The sequence below is a fragment of the Eriocheir sinensis genome, chromosome 63 (assembly GCF_024679095.1).
Source record: "Eriocheir sinensis breed Jianghai 21 chromosome 63, ASM2467909v1, whole genome shotgun sequence".
Classification (NCBI taxonomy): domain Eukaryota; kingdom Metazoa; phylum Arthropoda; class Malacostraca; order Decapoda; family Varunidae; genus Eriocheir; species Eriocheir sinensis.
The window spans coordinates 2,187,061-2,209,364 of record NC_066571.1 but is presented as its reverse complement, the minus strand read 5'-3'; the positions used below and the strand labels follow the sequence as shown (position 1 = coordinate 2,209,364).

General features: G+C 41.3%; 1 protein-coding gene across 2 annotated transcripts in view; it reads left to right on the top strand.

Moving 5' to 3' along the window:
• The window catches only part of LOC126986835 (nucleolar protein 6-like), a 46,365-nt gene that overhangs the window by 12,389 nt on the left and 11,672 nt on the right, over positions 1 to 22,304 (top strand). For both annotated transcript variants that reach the window (XM_050843222.1, XM_050843221.1), the window contains exons 11-16: positions 1,442 to 1,563; positions 2,290 to 2,563; positions 6,243 to 6,511; positions 7,387 to 7,564; positions 11,290 to 11,368; positions 14,583 to 14,734. In XM_050843222.1, coding sequence (XP_050699179.1) covers positions 1,442 to 1,563; positions 2,290 to 2,563; positions 6,243 to 6,511; positions 7,387 to 7,564; positions 11,290 to 11,368; positions 14,583 to 14,734 — 1,074 coding nt within the window. The remainder of the gene's footprint in view (positions 1 to 1,441; positions 1,564 to 2,289; positions 2,564 to 6,242; positions 6,512 to 7,386; positions 7,565 to 11,289; positions 11,369 to 14,582; positions 14,735 to 22,304) is intronic.

Genomic DNA, 22,304 nt, shown 5'->3' with positions numbered 1-22,304 from the left:
TGCTAAGTGTTTGCTCCTGTCTCAGATTGAATCCCGTGCTGAATGTTGGGAAAAGATTTATTCTCACGTGTTGATCAATATTTTGTGTGTTTCACGGCACTGAGACGTTGTGTTTAACAATGGGAAGTTCCTCCCTTCAGAGAAACCTGCCGGGGGAACAAATAAGATTGATTACAATGAAGTCTCACATTTGGTGACTTTTTGGTACCTGAGAAAACTCATCAAATGCATATCATCAAAACAACAGGGAAAATGTTCATTGGTACCAGAGCCCTCAGAGAGTCAACCTTTTCTTGCTCATTTGGTGTCTTGACGCCTCATTTTTGGAGCATTATATTGCATCGTATGTTTGTTGCATCCTTTCCCTCAGTACTCACATTTTGGTTCTTTTTCTTTCCTTTCTGAGGTTTATCTTTGTCATCATCCAGTTCATTGCTCCCTCAGCACACCTAGAAGCCTTTGACATCATATCACCAAGTAGACGACTGCAGTGGGTCAGACCAGCAGGAGTGAGAGGTGGAGCAGAACATGTTATCACATGCAGCTGGGCTTAGTCACAACTATTTGAAACTTTTGGGCAGCTTGCACTTTGTCATCAACATGGTAGCCAAGTAGCTGAGAACTGGGATATGATACTTTTTATTTCAGCACAGAGAGCAGCTCAAGGGCAACTACAAAGATGTAACAGTGATTATTAAACATTTTGAACAGCCTTAGCTGTTTACAATGTGTTATTCCAAAATCTTAACCTTAAGGCATAAGGAACATAAAATAGGAAACAAATATTTAAGTAATCTTCAATTTGTATGTAACATTGCTCTTTTCATGAAGCCAGTGTTGAACTGCATCATATGATAAAGAACTAAGCAGGGGGAGTTGACACGGAGGGCTGAAGATAAATAAGAAAACCTTTGAATGCCTTAGAGAACACAATAGCAGATGACATTAAAAAAACAATTAAGATCAAGAAATGGTAATGGTCAGGAAGCACAAAGGAGAGAGGACAACAGATGGGTATAGATATAGAGATAACTCACACTAAGAGGGCTAAGAGGAGGCCGGTCAGCAGAGGGTGTGATAAAATTATGAAGTTAACAGAACATTAACATCAATATTGAAAGCCAGAGGCACTACAGGACAAGTGAATGAAACGCTTGGGAAAACTTGCATCCTGCAGTGGAATGATACAGGTTAATGATGATGATTATGATGAATATTTAGACCAACTGTGCAGCTCTCCATGTATTGTAATACATTTTCTCTAGCATTGTCATGAAGTTGATCGCTCCTGCCTTCCAAACAATACCGGACATTCCCTTCCACAAGCACAAAGACTTATTTCCTTCTCACCAATTACAAAAGTTCATGTTTCACAAATATTCCTGTTAAGTTTGTCTGAAATATTTTACTGTGCATAAAAATTTATATTTTCCCTTTCCAGATTCAGCATGAGAGCCAGCTAGCAATATCTTTCCTGGATTCCTCGTCTGTTGATAGTTTTGAATCCCTTTTCATAAAAAAGGTTGAGACATTACAGATGAGTGACCAGCTTGTATCTATAAGGTATGTGTATACATAATCACTAATGAAAATAAGTTTTCATATTGATTATTGTCAATCATATTTACTATTATTATTATTATTATTATTATTATTATTACTTAACCCTTAAACAACGGCCATCATTTATTTAATCAAACATGGCGCGGTCCACACAGACAGCCATCATTTATTTAATCAGACTCTTTTGCGCCACTAATTTGAATGTTTAGATCAAATTTGGCGGGTTCTGTGACTTGCCGAGTTGTGTGCCAGCATATCAGACCCACGTGGATTTGAAATAAGATCATCATTCCTCACTGAGCAGCCCTGGAACCCTAAGATAGAAAACTCAGGGAAACACAGTGATGCATCAGGAGGAAAGGACAGGATAGAGAGTGAAGATTATTCTGAGTACAAGGATAACAGTGATGAAAAAAAAAAATCTCAAGTAGAAGTTCTCCCACATCATATCTTCTCATGACATGAACCATTTCTTATCAAGCTTTTTTCAGGTTCAGGAAAGAAGCAAACAGCTGCCTACCCTTGTCTGGGTACTTTTTAGCTATCATTTTCTGTGCAAAGATCTAGTCCACCCATCTCTTTTTCCAAAATCCCCATTGTTTTTCACCTTCATTTTCATTGGTAAGTTTCAGCATCCTCTAATTTAAAACCAGTTTATACACCTTTCCTGGCTCATTGAGTAAGTTTATTCCCTTATAGTTATTACTATTTTTTGTTTTTATGCAGATTAAAAAAGGAAGAGGGAATACAAGCACTTATGAAGAAAAAAAGCAAACACCTCGAAGACACTATGGACATGCTGGGCGATGTAAGGCGAGTGTTGTGGTCTTCAGTGTTGGCGGTACTGAATGAAGGTCTTGGGGACAGAAAAGTTCTCCTTGCACTTAAGAGAGAAGCTTCACACATTTGGCCACTAGACCAGCCGCCTCCTCAGCACTCATGGTCGTTAGAGTTGGGATTGATCCTTGACCCTGTCACAGCATGGGCGCTGCTGACTAAGGTAAGATGATTGACTTGTTTGGTTTGCCATAAATTGCCTTAAGCAGTTTCTTTGTTGTCTGGGCCTTTGTATCTGTGTATTAAAGGAAGTATTACCATTGCTGTTTAGTTAAACATAAATTTACAAAGATGGCAGCTGCGCACAACATTTCCAGTTCAACAGACTTAGCAACTTTTACCAAAGTTTTAGAACTGGTTGTAATGCAACTCTTTCAAGCCTTTTCAAGTGCAAGATGTAACTTTTTAAAAGAATGAAAAGCTGCAATTGTTTACTTGCAGATACATTTCATTTCAAGGTGTGACTAGGTTTTCTGAGCACATTTTGCTGTAGTGTTGGGGTTTATATTGGAGTACACATACTAACAAATAAGCCAACTTTTAGGGGCAGACAAAGAGTTTAGCATGTAAACTAGATGGCCATCTGTCACACTGTGAACCGAGCTCTCAATATACAGGAAACCTGTTATTCAACTTCATTATTTGACATTTTGTTGTTTTGATATTTGCATTTACACACCCTTTTTTGTTATACTGACATGCACTTTCTACCATTTTAACATCTCAATTTACAATTCATGCACCAGACTTCTGCATTGATTCAAAAGCTTTAGATAGACAGGAAAGTAAAGCTATAGGGCGGTAGTTTGAGGGATTGGAACGGTCACCCTTCTTAGGCACAGGCTGTACAAAGGCATACTTCCAGCAGGAAGGAAAGATAGATGTTGATAGGCAGAGACGAAAGAGTTTGACCAGGCAGGGTGTCAGCACAGAAGCACAGTTTTTAAGGACAATAGGAGGCACTCCATCAGGTCCATAAGCCTTCTGAGAGTTGAGGCCAGAGAGGACATAGAAAACATCATTTGGAAGAATCTTAATAACAGGCATAAAGGAGTCAGAGAGGGGATGAGTAGGAGGAATATGCCCAGAATCGTCCAGGGTGGAGTTCTTACAGAAAGTTTGAGCGAAGAGTTCAGCCTTAGAGACAGATGAGACGGCAGTGCTGCCGTCAGGGTCTGCATACATTACATGCTGCCATATTGGGTACAAGCTGTACCAAAACAGCAGCCTTGCCCAAACTGCCTGGTGAATAGGCGCACCTAACATCACCAAATGTGGGGTGCAAACTTGGCGGAGGGACTGTTTTTGTGCCAGGAGAGGTGGTAGTGGGCTAAAGTCTATCCGGATATTTTGTTTTTATTTTTTAATGATCCATGAGACATCCTAGAGTTAAATCAGAGTATGAGCTTATCTTTGTCTTCATTCATACACACTGGTAATATTTATGTGGGGGTCTGATTCACTTATCTGAGTGAAATTCTATTGTGAAAATCAGTCACAAATTCATGTCACTAGTAAAAATGAAACTAGTAATTTAAGTTTTGCCATCATGAAATATACACAAATAGAAAAAATAGAAAAGCTCACGAAGTCACAATAAGTGACATCAGCTGCTTTGCACGGTAAAAATATGCTATTTAAGGTATCTGATACCCACAAAATGGTGTGGACGCTGCCTCGGGCCTCGGAGCTAGACTCAACGTTGCCAGATTGTCATACTCAGCCGATTATATTTCCCGACTTTCTGCCCCTAAACTGTCTTCTGGGCTCCAATAACGAAACTCATTTATAGTTATCGTTAAAAGAGTTAGATTCTGATGTTTCTTGGCAATAGTTAGGCATCAGAAACTGGTAAATATTATGCTCTGAATACGACAATCTGACAACAGTGCCTATACGTAATTTCATACCATTGTTCTGTTGTTTATTCAAGGTTGTCTTCAAGAAAAAGAATACTCATAATTTTAGTTAGTTTTTGGTTATGAGGATTCTTTATGAAATACAATTATAACATTACCTCCTACTAGTTAGGAAACATACTGAATCCTGGATCGGCTACTGTGATGTTAGGTGCACCTATTGTGTCCAAGCGAATGCACCCCTTTGTGAAGCTGCCAGTCATGATGAGGCCACTGCCAGGAGCCTCCCAGAAACATTCAAGCATATTGTCATTTTTTTCCCCTTTTTTATTGATTTATTCTTTTTGAGTTATAGAGGAGTCATTGGTTGTGGGCCTGTTTGCAGATGATACAGTGTTGTTGGCAGAGAATGAGGGGATGCTGCAGAGGATAGTGGATGAGTTTGACAGGGTGTGTAAGAGGAGAAAGCTGAGAGTTAATGCTGGAAAGCGTAAGATTATGGTATTTGAGAGGGCGAGAGAATAGGTCATTGATTTTGCAAAGCCATACAGATTTAGAGCAGAGGGTACAACGAAGTGTAGGATAAGGCTAGGGGAGGAGAGAGTGGAGGTGGTGACGGAGTTTAAATATTTAGGGACAGTTTTATGGAAGGTGAGGTGAGGGAAAGAGCAGTGAAGGGCAGGCAGGTAGTAGGTGCATTAGAGAGAGTTATGAAAGCAAGAAGTGTGAGCATGGAGGTAAAGAGGGGAATAAGGAACAGTATTGTCCTGCCAACTCTGTCATGTGCATCAGAGACGTGGACATGGAATGCAGCACAGCAATCGAAAATACGTGCAGTGGAAATGAGTTATATAAGAGGTGCATGTGGTGTGTCAGGATGGGATGGAGAAAGTAATGAAAGCGTGTATGGGCAGTTTGGTATGGATGCAATAGCAAAAGGAGTGGAGTGTTTAGTGGTGGAGTGGGTGAAGTATGGTTTGGACACATGATGAGAATTGGGGAGAATGAATTTGTGAAGAGAGTGTATAAGGGAAGGATTGAGGGAGAGGGAAGACCACCTGTGAAGCGAATCAATAGGGTGAGTGAGTATTAGAGCAAGAGAGTTGGAAGTAGCAGGGAGAGATGGAGACACTTCTGCCATGGCCACCCCCTGGAGGGTAGTTATCGTGAGGGAGCAGGACATCAGAGATATAGATAGGTAGATAAATTATTCTTTTGTCAAGAAGGAAGCCAGAAACTTAATCTCATCTAATTTATATAATCCTAAGGGAAAAATATATTCACTATTCGGCAGTTTCGTTATTCTACCACTTTATGTGGAAAGCAACCCTTATAAAACAGCAAGGGGTTCATGTAATGGGAGCAGACTTGTGGATAAATAATTGAAATTCCCTGGCCTATTTCTGTTTGAAGGAATGCAAATAATTTTACTTTTAGTTAAGGAATAGATTTAGTTGGGGAATAGGAAATTTGAATAGGTGAAGTGGGGCTGAGATTGTATGGATATGTGATGAGAGTAAACGAAGGTGACTGTATTTTGTCAGGAAGGTATATGAGGGCAGGATTGAGGGAGAGGATGTCAAGAGGAGACCACCTGTGGAATGGATCAGTGGAGTGGATGTGTATGTACTGAAGAGTTGGGAGGCGGGGTATTGTGTGTTTTGAGAGGGAGTGCCGGAACAGGAAAAGTTTGAGGCACTTCTACCAGGGCCGCCCCCTTGAGGCAACAGGATGTGAATAGGTAGATATTTTGGGTGTTATCTTTTAAGTTGTGGTTGCACTTGTGCTGCAGCCTTTTCAGCAGATTGGCAGTTATGCTTGTGGTGCAAAGTTGCATGTGCCCGCCTCTGGAAATTCATACTTGATACCACCTTCATCAGTGCAGAGTGTATTTTAAGAATATTAAGTTGCCATTTCTTGAAAAGTATTCCATTAAGTAGGATCTAATCTTTATGGCTCATGTTCATGTAATTTCTCTTTCAGGGACCCTCAGCGGAATCTCCTGAAGTTGAAAATTTCAAGACATTTTGGGGTGAGCAATGTTCACTGAGAAGATTTCAGGACGGAAGTTTCCACGAAGCCGTGTTGTGGGGCAGCCCCAGTCTGTCTCAGGCCCAGCGCCGCTTAATACCAGAAAAAATATGCAAAGATGTACTATACCGTCACTTTGGGGTTAAGGAAGAAAATATCCTCTATGTAGCCAAGCAAACAGAGAGCATCCTTCATTGGCCTGAATATAAAATGTCTTTTGAGTAAGTATTGTCTTGGTATTTTATCAAATATTGCTTACCAAAAATTTATATCTTATCATCAGGATGACACCATTTGCATTACTGAACAAGATAGAGGACTCAGTATTCAAGAAACAAGAACACTGTTACAGAATGGGGGGGAAAATTAACCCTTGATATGAGCCTCACCACATTCACACATTGTAAAATCACTCCCCTCACATTGGACTTAGCCACTTGTTCATCCATACAAATTATACTGTAGTGGCCCACCTGTGATGGAAAGCCCTAAAAACTCACTTGGCTGTGGGGAGCCTCTTTGGCCATGATGTGGAGTCAGCAATTGTTGAACTGTTGAAGTATCTGGCCATTGCATAAAAGACCACTTATTATTTTTCTTTCTAATTCCAAGAAACATTTGGAAAATTCAAACTCATGTGCTCAAACAACTCTTCCCTCATTTCTTTCTCTGTAGCAAACCTTAAGGGAAAAGTTGGCTAATATGCAAGGGGGTGTGGAGGGAAAGGCACAATCCTAGAGGGGGCATGGCAGTACAATGGTTTTAGAACCACTGGTCTACTGTATTGTAACATCCAGAAGACTCCAATGTAATTAAGCATGTTAATTTCGAATGTTCTCACCTTTGACCTATGTTTATGCCACATCAAAATTTCTCCTCATAGCAAAGTCAGCACAACAATCCCCTCTGTGGAAGCCCTTTGCTGCCTCCTCAAATATCTTTCCTTAACAGATACTCACTGCTTCCCCTACTGGTAATTTTTCTTATTTTTAGTTTTTGTAACGAGTTAGCGCCACAACCTGCCCTATCCTTTCATCTACCTCATATTTTTTTCATATGTTTAGCATTATTCATTTATTCCCTTAATATTTTACAGATATTCAACTGGAGAGGAAGCTACACTTCAGGCCATACAAGCTTTTGACTCCTTATCAAGACAGCTGCGTTCACTGGATCTCCCTCTGAAGATTACAGCTGTTCAGCCAAAGTCCGATGTAAACAGACATACAAGAGTTTTTCCACCTTTGGCAAAAGCAGTGCCAATATCAGGACAGGTAAGACTCCATAGTGATTGAATAAATATATTCACACTTATACTGATCCCTGTTCCTTCAAACTCCTGCAACAGGAAGTGACTCAAAAGTAACCACCATCTCAGCTCATGGAAGAGGCTGTTTGGGTTCCCTGATGCCCTTTCATGGAGCTTAATTGTGATAATGATAGTAATATCTCTCTCTCTCTCTCTCTCTCTCTCTCTCTCTCTCTCTCTCTCTCTCTCTCTCTCTCTCTCTCTCTCTCTCTCTCTCTCTCTCCCCCCCCCCCCCACCGGGAAACAGTAACGTTGAACATTTTTGCGTGCGAGTAAACATTGCAAAAGTCAACTTAAATATATCTGTCACCTACAGACCTCCCAGGCAATCACTCGATGACGACCTTGAAATGTACAGCGTTTTAACCTCTTCAGTACCATGACGCAGTATATGAGTCATTTCATCTCTCGAACCATATCCTAGAGACGCTGTATGTGCGTCATGGTCATTGGACTATTCTACGTAGTCTGTAAAACCAGGATATGGCATAGAGGTTATGTTTTGTCTGCTTGTATTGAAGGGGTTAAGGCAGTCACTTAATAACAGCGACTCACTGATATTAGGAGACTTTAACCTCCCCCATATCGACTGGGCGACACTGTCAGGTACAGAAGGCGAGTCACATAGAATGATTGAATTTCTAGAAGAAAATTATCTAAGCCAAATGGTTTCTGAGCCAACTCGACAAAATAATATACTCGACCTTGTTATAACGACCCAAGATAACCTAATCAGTAGTGTCACGGTAGGAGAACACCTCGGTTCTTGCGATCATAAATTAGTCTTGTCGACATTAAAGCTCAATCATCAGTGACTGAAAATAAAGTAAAGGTGCCCAATTTCAAAAGAGCTAACTTCAGAGAACCGACAAAACTAACAGAAATACAACTATCAGATGACGGCAACGTAGAGGAATCCTGGCTAAAGCTTGGCTAAAACTAAAAATCACTTACTCACTCAGCAGAACACATTCGTACCCTTGTTCTAGAAGATAATTAAAACTAATAATATCCCACCGTGGTTTAATAGCGAAATTAAACAATCAGTCAATGAGAGAAAATTGTTTTACAGGTTAAAGAAAGAACAAAGCACGCCCGAAAACATTAGACTTTATAATGATGCCAGGCGACGAGTAAAAAGACTAGTAGGTCAGGCAAAGCGTGAATACGAAGAAAATATTGCAGCCAACTGTAAAAATAATCCGAAATCTTTCTTCAGTTACATAAACAACAGAAAGGCGATCAAAAGTGGTATTGGACCTTTAACAAACAGCGACGGTGCACTAGTGACTGACAGCCAACACATTGCAAACCTCTTAAACAATTACTTTTCCTCGGTGTTTAATACTAACAGTCTTCCTCTCGCTACCACCAACTCCAGTACTATTGTAAATCTCGAGCATGCATTGCCTAATTTTGAAATAACAACCGATGAAGTCCTTAAAGCTCTCCATTCACTTAAAACAAATAAAGTCCTGGACCTGACAAAGTATATCCAACTCTGCTGAAAGAAACAAAGAGCGAAATACTCTCCTCCCTCACAACCGTATTCAATATGTCCTTGCGACAAGGCATCGCCTTCAGATTGGAAAAAGGCTAACGTGACACCGATTTTCAAGAAAGGAGACAAAAAGTACCAGGTAATTACAGGCCCATTAGTCTAACTTCGGTTGTAGGTAAGCTACTTGAGGGCATAATTAGAGACAAAATTGTGAATTACCTTGAAAGCCACTCATTGATTGGGGACTCACAACATGGCTTCAAAACAAAAGATCCTGCCTATCAAACCTATTAACCTTTTATAACGACCTCTTCACTGTTTATGGCGTAACCAAATCACTGGGCGTAGTCTATCTTGATTTCAAGCGTTTGATAAAGTCCGCATCATAAATTACTTTACAAATTAAAGCAAATAGGTATTGACGGTCAAGTAAACCAATGGATCGCGAATTGGTTGAGCAACAGACAACAAAGAGTAGTGATTGTGGATTTAACTCAGAGTGGGCGCCTGTCACTAGTGGCGTCCCTCAGGGCCGATCCTTGGCCCAGTGCTCTTCATTATTTACATCAACGGCGTGGATGTTGGACTCAATAACCGCATTAGTAAATTTGCAGGCGACACAAAGATTGGCAACTCGGTTCTCACTGGCGAAGACAGGCAAAGCCTCCAAGAGGATTTGCACAAAATTTCAACAGTCGGATAGATGGGAGATGCCCTTTAACGTAGATAAGTGCCAGGTCCTTCAAGTTGGAGCGAGGAATAAGAAGTTCGAATACGAAATGCGGCGTTAAACTCAAAAGCGTTCAATGCGTCAAAGACTTGGGGGTCAAAATCGCGTCAAACCTCAAATTCTCACATCAATGCATCGATGCAGCAAATAAAGCGAACAGAATGTTGGGCTTCATTAAAAGAAACTTTTTATTCAAGAATAAAGATGTAATACTTCCACTCTACAACAGTTTAGTCAGACCCCACTTGGAATATGCGGTACAGTTTTGGTCTCCCCACCATGCAAAGGACATTGCTAAATTAGAAGGTGTTCAGCGTCAGACAGCGAAAATGATCCTTCCTTGCGCAACAAATCCTATGAAGAAAGGCTTTCTACCCTTAACATGTTCTCTCTTGAGAAGCGTCGCCTCCGAGGAAAACTGATCGAATGTTTTAAAATACTTAATGGTTTCACGAATGTAGACAGATCAACAGTGTTTATGATCAATGACACTTTGCGCACGAGGAACAATGGCGTAAAACTCAAATGTGAACAAGTAAATTCAGACTGCACCAAAGTTTTCTTCACCAAAGTTGTAGTGCGAGAATGGAATAAGCTTCCACCGTCAGTGGTCCAGTGTAACACGATTGACTCCTTTAAAAACAAGCTCGACCGTCACTTCCTTCAACTTAATATCAACTAGAATAGAAATGCAACGTTTTGGAGTCTTCTGATTAATGTAAAATCACTTAGGTTTAAGGACAGACCATCAAGTCTGGACCAGGGGGTCTATATCATGTAAATCTCTCTCTCTCTAATCTCTCTCTCTCTCTCTCTCTCTCTCTCTCTCTCTCTCTCTCTCTCTCTCTCTCTCTCTCTCTCTCTCTCTCTCTCTCTCTCTCTCTCTCTCTCTCTCTCTCTCTCTCTCTCTCTCTCTCTCTCTCTCTCTCTCTCTCTCTCTCTCTCTCTCTCTCTCTCTCTCTCTCTCTCTCTCTCTCTCTCTCTCTCTCTCTCTCTCTCATATGCCAATCCTAGTATCCAACTGTTCTATCCTTTTAGATAGATAGATAAATTGAAAGATAGGCAGATAAATATATTTATAGAGAGAGAGTCTGATCTCCCCTCTGCTCTGGTTCATGATTACAGCCACACAACACACACCAATGATTACAGCCACTCAACACACACCAATGATTACAGCCACACAACACACACCAATGATTACAGCCACACAACACTTGCCTCCCCTTTCTCTCAAATATAGTATGTTATGCTTCAGCATAAATATATTAGTTATTCACAACAATTTTGTGACTATTGCAAACCACAGAAAACAGTTGCAAACCTGTTCTCTTGTTTAGTAGACTGATTATATTATGACATCCAAATTCATCACCAGATTGAAGAGGTTAGCAAGCCAAACATTCCATCTCTATGACGAGAGAGACTTTAAGAAGTCAATGTATTTCTATTTTCTCAGATCGTTGAAGTGGCTGAAGATCACCTGCAGTTTTCAGAACAGGACGGCCCAAGTGCAATATTCAAATATGCAATGGAAGGTAATGAAGCATATTTTTTGGAAGTGCAACCTTAATCACAGAATCTTACATCCTTTGACAAAATAACTTTCAATCTGCACAGTGTGAGTTATGAAATCATGTGGTACATGCATTTGTAGTCCGATGTTATCCTTATGCTGGCCACAGTTAGTTTTCTGATAATCATGAAGTTTAATGGTAGTGTGAAGGAAGAAATAAGGGAGAGAGCAGTGTAGTTTGTACTGGAGAATTATGAGTGGAGATGAGTTGTATAAATAGATCATGTCATGTGTCAAAATAGGATTTTGAAAGTAATGATAGGTGGTTGAATGGGTGAAACTTGGTACTATGAGATGATTTGGATGTGTAAGAAAAATTAATAAGGATGACTGTGATAGGAATGTATGAGGGTAGGGTTTAGGAAGAGGGTATCAGGGGAAGATCACCACTAAAATAGATTGATAGAGTAGATGAGTATTATAGAGAAAGCTCACAGGCAAGGGATTGAATGTGCTAAGAGGAAATGCCTGAACAGGAAAAGTTGAAGACACTTCTGCCATGGGCACCCTCCTGGGGAAAGTTCTCATGAGGGGATAAGCCATTGCATTATGTCTGGGTTCAGTAAAGGCATTCTCGTCCTGTGTGGAGTCGTGGGCAGTGTGGTGATGTTATAGGCTACAGCAAATAGTTAGGAGACTACAAGGTCCTCTGTAGCATGACACATGCCTTGGTTGATCCCTGAGGAGTGCTGCAAGAGAGAGAGAGAGAGAGAGATGTAGTGGGGGCGGGGCATAACAAATCAGCAGACTGGAGGCAGAGTGTGTTGTACCCAATTTCTTCCAAAGTTTTCCCACGCTCCCATTATTTATGGATATTTAGGTGCCAGTCTGGTTGTACCGTAGCCCCTGAGTGCCTCACTCAGACTTTCTTTAAAAATTTTGCGTTTCCCGGGCAGAGTGGAAAGATTTAGGCGGCTTTTCCGATACCCTACGGCCCTGTCCACCCAGCAGTGAATGGGTACCAGGTATTAATTGGGGGTTGTGTCCTGTCTTCTGGGATCTGTTCCCTTCTTCTATAATTCCTTCCCCTCCTGTCTCTCTCCAGCATATGACCACAGATGTTGCGCTGACTAAACAAAACTTTCCAACTTTCTAAAAATTTTGCTCAACGATTCAGGGCATATTCCTCCCACTCATCATTCCTCTGACTTCACTATGCCTATTAATAAAATTCTTAAGAGCGATGTTTTCAACATACTCTCTGGTCTCAATCCTCAGAAGGTTTATGGGCCACATGTAGTGCCTCCTATTGCCCTTAAAAACTGCTCCTGTGCTGACACCCTGCCTGGTCAAACTCTTTTATCTCTGCCTTTCAGCATCTACCTTTTATCTTCATCTACCTTTTACTTCTGCCTTTCAGCATCTACCTTTTATCTTCATCTACCTTTTACCTCTGCCTTTCAGCATTTACCATTCCTTCCTGCTGGAGTTATGCCTGCATACAGCCTGTGCCTAAGAAGGGTGACCATTTCAATCCCTTAAACTGTTATCTTATAGCTTTACTCTCCTGTCTTTCTAAAGCTTTTGAATCAATCCTTAATTAGAAAATTCTTAAGCATCTATCAACTTATGACCTATCTGATCACCTGTATAGGAACAGCAAGGGGCATTCTACTGGTGATCTTCTTGTCTTCCTAACTGACTCTTGGTCATCCTCTCTTAGCCATTTCAGTAAGAGTTTTCCTGTTGCCTTAGGCATCTCAAAAGCTATTGACAGAGTCTGGCACAAATCTTTGCTTTCTAAACTACCCTCTTACAGATTCTGTCCCTCTCTCTGTACTTTCATCTCCAGTTTCCTTTCTGGCCACTCTTTCCCTCCTATGGTAGACGGTCACTGTTCTTCCCTTAAACCTATCAACAGTGGTGTCCTGCAGGGCTGTTCTATCTCCCACTCTCTTTTTCATTGATGATCTTTCTAAAAGAAACTCCTATGCTGATGACTCTACTCTGCATTACTCAACATCTTTTAAAAGAAGACTCTTCCCACGGGAATTACATGATTTTTGACTGGACACTGCTGCTTGACCTCAGATCTTGCTATCATTTTTTAGCAGGGCAGGAGGATCTTAGTTGGTGTCCTTCAAGGTCTCAAAAACTCAATATCTCCACCACCAACTCAACACACTCTGTCAAACACCTATCCCCTATTCTTTGATAACAAACAGCTGTCACCTTCTCCAATAAACATTTTCAGTCTATTCTTACCTTAAACTCTTAACTGGAAACTTCATATCTCTCACTAAATCAGCTTTCTCAAGGTTGGGTGTTCTGTATCGTCTCTGCCAGTTATTTCTTCCTTTCGGATGTTGCCCATATACAGGGGTGTCTGCCCTTGTATGAAATATGCATCTCGTGTGTGTTAGTGGGGGGGTGGGGTTCCTCCACACACACAGCTCTGCTTGACAGAATGGGGTCCAAGCCTCTTCATCTCATCAACTCCCTTCCTCTTGCTAGCAGTCTTCTACCTCTTAAATTCCACCACAATGTTGCATCCATTGCTCTCTTCTATCGATATTTTCATGCTGACTGCTCTTCTAAATTTGCTAACTGCATGCCTCCTCCTCCCATGGCCCCTCTGCATTTAACTTTCTACTTTTGCTCATCCCTATTCTATCCAAATCCCTTATGCAAAGGTTAACCAGCATCTTCATTCTTTTATCCCTTCTGTTGGTAATCTCTGGAGCAGCCTTCCTGCATCTTTATTTCCTCCTGCCTGTGGCTTGAGCTCTTTCAAGGGGAGAGTATTAAAACACCTCCACCCGAAATTGACCTTTCTGGCCTCAGTTTTTTGTCTTTTGTCAGAGCAGCGTTTAGCAGGCTTTTTTGTTGTTTTTGTTTTTTGTCCCTGAGCTGCCTCTGTTGCTGTGTAAAAAAAGTTCATGCATACATTCTTGTAGGCAGGAGATGCATTTGTGAGTGTATAGTACCTGTGTGAACATGTTTTGCTGAATGAAAGTATTTGGCATGGGAAACTTTTGGAATATTACTGAAATTCCAGAATTTCCACTTATCCAGCACCATTGAATCCCCACAGTTAGTTGGCTTCTTACCCCAAAACAAGAGTAGCAGAAAATAGTTTATAGCACAAAGGGTATTGCATTGCATGAAAGGAGCAGACTTGTATTTATATTGCATGATTACAGTACACTAGATTATCACTAAGATTATTGTTTCAGTTGTTATTTTCCTGGAAATAAGTGGAAAATGGCCAGAAGACTTGGATGCTATCAAGGCCATAAAAGCTGAGTTTCATGGCAAGATGTGTGACATGCTTCAGAAGGATGGCATCACAGCTGTTGTCTTTCCAGGCTTTCTACAGATTCTCTGGGTAAGGGGCATTTTAACATTTTTTGTAGAAAACGGTTGCAAATTTGACATCGACTGAGTCTGTTCATAGTCCCAGTACATAATCCTTTGGTTTTGATATGAAGAAATGAATTTATATCAGAAAATTGGAATACCTTCCTCCATGGCCATCAGGAGGGGTGGCCGGAGTAGTTGCCCCCCTTGGAAATCTTATATTCCTGTTCAAACTCATATTTGCAATTTATACAGAATTAGTTTTCAAAACCTTAGGACACCTAGTACTACAGTTATTGGGAAACTGTATGTGCCATTGCCTTGTGGTTCACCCCCCAAAAAATTAAATTAGATGTATATATGTAAAGGACCTTAATCATATTGGCTATACTTCCCCTACAGATACCCCTGCATACCTCTAAAGCAGTTGTTCCTAACCTATTTTGGCAGCAGCCCAAAATACTGTCCAAATTGTACATTGGCAACCCATGTCCTCATAAAGTTCAGTGATCACTATTTCATATGATGACTGAGTAATCACAATATAAAAATTTTCGTATGTAATATTATACAGTACCCTCTCGAGTTTCACACTATCCGAGTTTCACGATCCTCAAGTTTCATGCTCTATCCTAAATTCTTATCATCCCAACTTTCGCGCATTATCGCCCCAAATTTCGCGCTGCTTTGATTTGTACTGGTCACCTCTACCTACTGTTGGCATTACGCGCGATTCCTTAACCCTAGAACGCTAACCATGGGTATGAGGTACCCGAAGCGAATGACGTCATTGCCATTGTGTATGGTTCCGGTGCTCTGAGGGTACCCACCTCCTCAGTAGCTTCATGTGCCCGCTTGACAGTGTAGGGGAAGGTCACGTTGTCTCGCTCTCTCTGCTCACCTTTGTTGTAGGCCTACATTCAGGTGCGGCATACCCATGGTTGGTGATACAGGGTGTTGTACATGTCCCTAGGATATTGTTTACGTACTTTTTTAGTGATCACCTGTGCAGTGGATCACAGGACCTGGGAGGCCATACAAGAAGTTTGGAAGCCATCGGATGATAATTTTTTTTATGAAATTTTTTTTTTTAAATTTTTGAACATTTTTCCTATTTTTAGTAACATTTTTCAGTACCTGATTTTCATACCAAAACAATACGTTTTTCAGTTCTTCTTAATGTTAAGTCAAGATACAAAGTTTGAAGTCCCTTCATGTAACTTTATTCCATTAAAACTTTACATTTAATTTAATTTTTTTTTTTTTCAAAATCGGGTATGATGTACCCATGGTTAGTAGTGGTGTGACTTTTTCTAAGGTTAGTGTTCACACTGTCACACTGGCCATTTTCCTCCAACCGTTGGGGCTACTGGCAACCACAGTTGCCTTTGCTCTCAACCAGGAGCGAGTTGTCGGTTGTCCGTACGGATGGAAAGCAGTTGGGGGTACAAGCAACCATGTGGCTGTATGTAAACAAATAGACGACAGCAGTGGCTGAGGAGTGAGGAGCAGTGGAAAATGGCCAATCAAAAGGCAACTCGTAAAGTAGACTGGCAGAACTGCTTTGTTTACGTTATGAATATGGACAACTGACCTTTTTTTTTGTTTTCTTTTCTTTTTTTTTTTTTTTTTACAACAAAAGAGCCGACTCAAGGGCAACAAAAACAGTATAAAAAAAACTGCTTCTTGCCGGCTCCCAACAACAGAAAATAGTAGAGTGGCCAAAAGAGAGGTCAATTTCGGGTGGAGCTGTGTCTTGATACACTCTTCTTGAAAGAGGACAAGTCATATGCAGGAGGGAATACAGACAAAGGAAGGCTGTTCCAGAGTTTACCAGTGTAAGGAATGAAGGAGTGAAGATGCTGGTTAACTCTTGCTTAAGGGGTTTGGATAGTATAGGGATGAGCAAAAGTAGAAAGTCGTGTGCAGCGGGGCCACGGGAAGGGGGGAGGCATACAGTTAGCAAGTTCAGAAGAGCAGTCAGTGTGAAAATATCGATAGAAGATAGAGAGAGGCAACATGCCAGCAGAATTTAAGAGTTAAAAGACTATCAGTAGGAGGAGGAAAACTGATGAGACGAAGAGCCTAATGGCCATAGTGTTAGACTTCCCCATTCCCATCCCCTCCCAATCCCTTATCCGTGGCCATAAACCGTAGTGTAAAGCGTCCCCATGTGGTTGGGTTGCTTTACGCTACCCCGTGAGGGTGCGGATGGGGTGGGAAAAATGTTGACTCCGCGGGGTAGAGAGCAGGACATCTTCGGCTTTTCCTTTATATATTTCATGAGTAAATAGTGTTATTTGTTATTATAGAAGGACATATATTGAAAAGTATCAGAATATTTGTATGACTGATATTATATTGCAAACTTTGCTAAAGTTAATATATATTTTTTAGTTTGTAAAGACACTGGTGTTTCCATTTGATTGTAAACATAGTTATTCCTGAAAATTCATTTATAATTGTCCCCAAGAATGGCAAAAGACGGCAGATTGATGACTAAATATGGCATAATTATGGGAATACTTAACATATACCATAAAGAATAGCATTTCTTGGCGACCACCTTGATGTAAGACAAAAAATCCATAAATGACACGACCTGGCAACCCCGGTGTGGCTGGCCAGGTGTGTGACAAGTCATGGATACCAACCTGTCTCATAAATTAACTTACCCGCGTTACTTGTTATTTACTTGTAGATCAACAACGCTATTGTTTTGTTTTATGATATATAATGTACAGTAATCCCTCGTTTATCGCAGGGGTTAGGTTCCAGAATCCCCCACGATAGGCGAAAATCTGCGAAGTGGCGACCTTATATTTATTTTATTATTTATATAATATATATATATATATATATATATATATATATATACTATATATATATATATATATATATATATATATATATATATCTATAAATATATATATATATAATAAATATATATATATATATATATATATATATATATATATATATATATATATATATATATATATATATATATATATATATATATATATATAAGCGCATATCTCTGTGAATCTCGCCTCAGCTCGTGTGAACAAGGTCACCCAAGCACTAGTTTCTCGAAAGATTCAAAGTCGGTTACTTTTCATGGGAAACTCATCAAAATTCTAGTCAGAAACTCAGTCACCAACATGTCGGTTACTCGTGTAGTCAGTAAGTTGTGGTCACAAGAAGAAGAAGAGCGTATCAGCTGTTCAGTTCAGCAGCTCTCCACATGTTTATTCCAGTACCTCAAAGAGCTCCACGAAACTAGATAAGCTTGGAGTAATCATTTTGAGCAAGTGTAGGACTTTAGTCTTGTTCAAGTGTAGTCATTGCCGCATCCTGTCTGGGTCCTCACTGCCAACCTCTCAAGCATTTAACGGTAGCAAGCTGTAACACACTCTCCCTTTATCTCCGAGGTAACCACTGACAAACCAAGAAATGATAAGGTCGCTGAGCCAATCAGCGCCCAGGATACAGAACACAGTGCTCTGGTTGGTCGACTCCCATCCATCAGCCAATAGTGTGCCGTGTACGATCACACGTGGACAAACTAGCTCAAGCGGAAGCGGCCGTAGCTGCGTTTTCCGTACGTGCGAGTCATAATAATCTACTCATCTGCTGTACACTATGTATTTTATTTCAATTTAATATTATTTTGATATGTTCTTATTAATACTTCTTAATTTTTTTATATTGTTTACATTTTTTCTAGGCTACAAAATGCTTATTTTAATGCAAAATAAGTAAAATAATAAATATATTAAAATACCTCTATACTGTAAAATCCCGTGATATAGCGAAAAATCCGTGATACGAAACTAAATATTTACAATTTAAAAATCCGCGATAAGTGAACCGCGATATGGTGAGGGATTACTGTATATGAATACAATGGTGTGTAAAAAATGCATTATTTATTTTGTTTTCAGTAATTATTGGTTTGAAAGTGCTGCCAACATTATTATGACCTGCGGATTGGTCCCTCATATCTGTCCCGGGGATGGGAAGGTGACGGGGCGGCTTGTCCATACCCCAGTACCGCGTATGGGGATGGGGATGGGTAGGGAATGGGGAAGACTAACACTATGGCCATTAGACTCCACTCTGTTCAGGAGAGCTGTGTGAGTGGAGCCCCCCCACACGTGAGATGCATACTCCATACGAGGGCGGACAAGGCCCCTGTAAATGGATAGCAACTGTGCAGGGGAGAAGAACTGGTAGAGACGATACAGAACGCCCAACCTCGAGGAAGCTGATTTAGTGAGAGAGGAGATGTGAAGTTTCCAGTTGAGATTTTGAGCTAAGGATAGACCAAGGATATTTAGTGTTGAAGAAGGGATAGCTGAGTGTTATCGAAGAATAGGGGATAGGTGTTTGGAAGATTATGTCGAGTTGATAGGTGGAGAAATTGAGTTTTTGAGGCATTAAAGGACACAAGGTTCCTTTTACCCCAATCGGAAATAATAGCAAGGTCTGAGGTTTAGCTCTCTGCACCAGTCTTGAGTCATGTAATTCCTGTTGAGAGAGTCTTCTGTTGAAAAAAGTTGAATAATGCAGAGTGGAGTCATCAGCGTATGAGTGGATAGAACAGTTTGTTGTTCCTTTTTACACAGTACATATTTTGAAATAACAAGGGAGTAAAATGGGGAAAAAAAGTCAGCTTCTCCACGACGTTGTGGGTCGCAAACATTGAAATCGCAAACTTTGAACCATTATTCTTATGGGGAAAATTGAAAACCGTCGACATCTTGTGCTTGGCCACCCATCCGGGTAGCTAAGCGCATGTGTGTGGTGATGGTGATGATGAGTGTCGGCGGCGTGGCCTTTGCATTGGCACCGCCTGAAAGGTGTTTTTGTCGGGGCCCGTGTGTGTGTGGTTGTGTTTCTTGTGGGTTTGGGCTTCTCAATTTGCCAGTTCTTGTTTTCCACATGTTGCGCAGGACCCCTTTCTTTTCTTCCATCTCTTCTTTTTGAAAAGGAAGAGATGGAAGAAAAGAAAGAGGTCCTGCGCAACATCTGGAAGGTGAGAATTGGCAGATTGAGGAGCCTGGGCCCACGATGAGCACAGCCACACATGCACGGGCCCCGATGAAGGTGCCGTTTGGGTGGCTTCGATGTGAGGGCCGCGCCACCGACACTCATCATCACCATCACCATCATCAGCCGCCTGTCAGCTGCTCGGGCCAGGCGCGCGGTCAGGGCTGCTCGCACACATGCGCCTGGCTGCCCGGATCCCTCTCACCATGCTTCCCGCGGCCAATGGAAAGGCCCAGGGGGTGGGTAAGAGCAAGAATTGGGAATCAAGGACCACAACAAGGTGTGAAAAAACATGGTTTTAGAAGCCTTTTCCTTTTCCTTTCGGGTCATATCGCAATTTCAGTTTTCAATAAAAATCTAATTTTATGGGTCCCTATCGCAACCTCGGTGAATCGCAAACTTGAAACTCGCAATCCTGGAGACAGTACTGTACCTCGAGTTTTGCGATACGCAAGTTTAGTGCTATACCTGCGGAACGAAGCAAGCGCAAAACTCAGGAGGGTACTGTATTTTGCCATCGTATCTCAAAAACAAAAACACTATAATATTAAGTGTAGTTTAGCATATTACTCCTGCTATTACTTGGAGGTTCTGACAGAAAACTCGGCAAGACGCAATTCACCCCGTTCTGGTGACACATGACATGCAGCTGTTTCACATATGGGTGTGTGGTTATGTAGTAGGTGGTAGTGGGACAAGGACAGCCCACTATATGATGTGGACCAATCAGAATAAAGTTTCTGTGGTGTGTGGAATAATGTTGGAAAATGTGTTATGAGCTTCAAAACTGATTGTCACAGCACGGACTGCCTGGCGTCGCTGCGATGACATTGCACTGAAAGGGTTAATTAGTAATTAATGAGAGCCTAGGCACTACATGGATTTAACAAGCTCCTCAAATCGGGGTGATTTACACGACAGACTGCGTCGTATGTCATGCTCTGGTTGTAGACGGTTTCGATACTTTGTCTTCGTGACCGCAAGTGCTGAAAATCCTGCCTAACACAGGAAAGTTGTAGCAAAGGGAAGGAACACTTTCAGGGCTTACCCTCCAAGAATTGCCTTTTCTTTGTCAACTTTGATCCAGAATGAACTCAGTGATTCTTTGTGCCTTCTGGAAGCAAAATGAAGTGTTTCATCATTCTGGACCTCAATATGTTCCTGTAATATGCTGATGTTTGCAATTTCATCAGCTAGGAGCTCAGCTTTAATGCCAAAGAAGTTTCTTACCCAGGTGTATTTCATCACATTCTTGGAAATATAATGATCAAACTCTATGATCAGCTTGGAAATATGTCCCACAATGATGCGTTGGACCTGGGTTAGAGAAAATACTTCATCCTCCAGAAGTGTATTCAGCATTGGAAATGATGCAGTCTTTCCAGTCTTAATTTTACTCTTCCACAACATAAGTTTCCCTTTGAATGCTGTTAGCTTCTCTGACAGCCTAACCAACGTCTGATCGCGACCTTGCATTGGAATGTTCAAGACATTAGTCTCAAAATATCTGCTAGGTAAGTGACTTGCATCATCCACATCTGGGGGGCTTCGTGGTGCAGTGGTTAGCGCACTCGGCTCACAACCGAGAGAGCCTGGGTTTGATTCCCGGGCGGAGTGGAAAAATTTGGGCGGCTTTTCCGATACCCTACGCCCCTGTCCACCCAGCAGTGAATGGGTACCAGGCATTAATCGGGGGTTGTGTCCTGGGATCTGTTCCCTTCTAAAATTCCTTCCCCTTCTGTCTCTCTCCGGCATATGACCACAGATGTTGCCCCAACTAAACGAAACTTTCCTCTCATCCACATCTGAGCCTTGTAACCCATTCAAATGTTTTGGTGACCTAATTTTGGGTTGCGACCCTGGAGTTAAGAACCACTGCTGTAAAGTAACCACGTAGGTGATCTCCATCAAGGATTTAACCACCAAGAACTTTCATGAATGGATGTGAAATAGGAATATTGAGTTGTCAGTGTTTTTATTTTTTTTTTTTTGTTTTTTTTATTTACGTCGCTGCCTGTTGCGCCGGTAGGCATCTTCCTGGTGGGGCCTGATGGTCGGCCCAAGGCTTCTTCCAGGTGGGGCCTGATGGTCGGCCCAGCCCGTTCTGGCGCAGGCGAGTGTTTATAGTGGCGCCATCTTGCATTGGCTCATGCTGCCCCCCGGAACTCTTTCTTGATTCGCTTGGACGGCTTCCTCTAGAGTCCGGGTTGATGGGTGGTCTTCAGGACAGCATGTGGGTAGTTTTAAGCCACTCGGCGGTGACTGAAAAATCTGAGTGGTAGCGTGGGGATTCGAACCCGCATTGTCCATCACACGGTGAATGTGGGCCCAGTACGCTACCAGTTCGGCCACCGCCTATTTTTTTTATTCCCCACTACTTATTAAGTCACCATTAAATAATCTGCTGGCAAATAGGTAATAGATATTTTAAGTTAGGTTGAAAACTGGACTGATAATACTACTTCATAGTCCATTTCATGTAGGGATCATTATTCCTCCTACTTTTGAATTTTATCTCAACCCCAACTTTTTGAGAGCAGAAA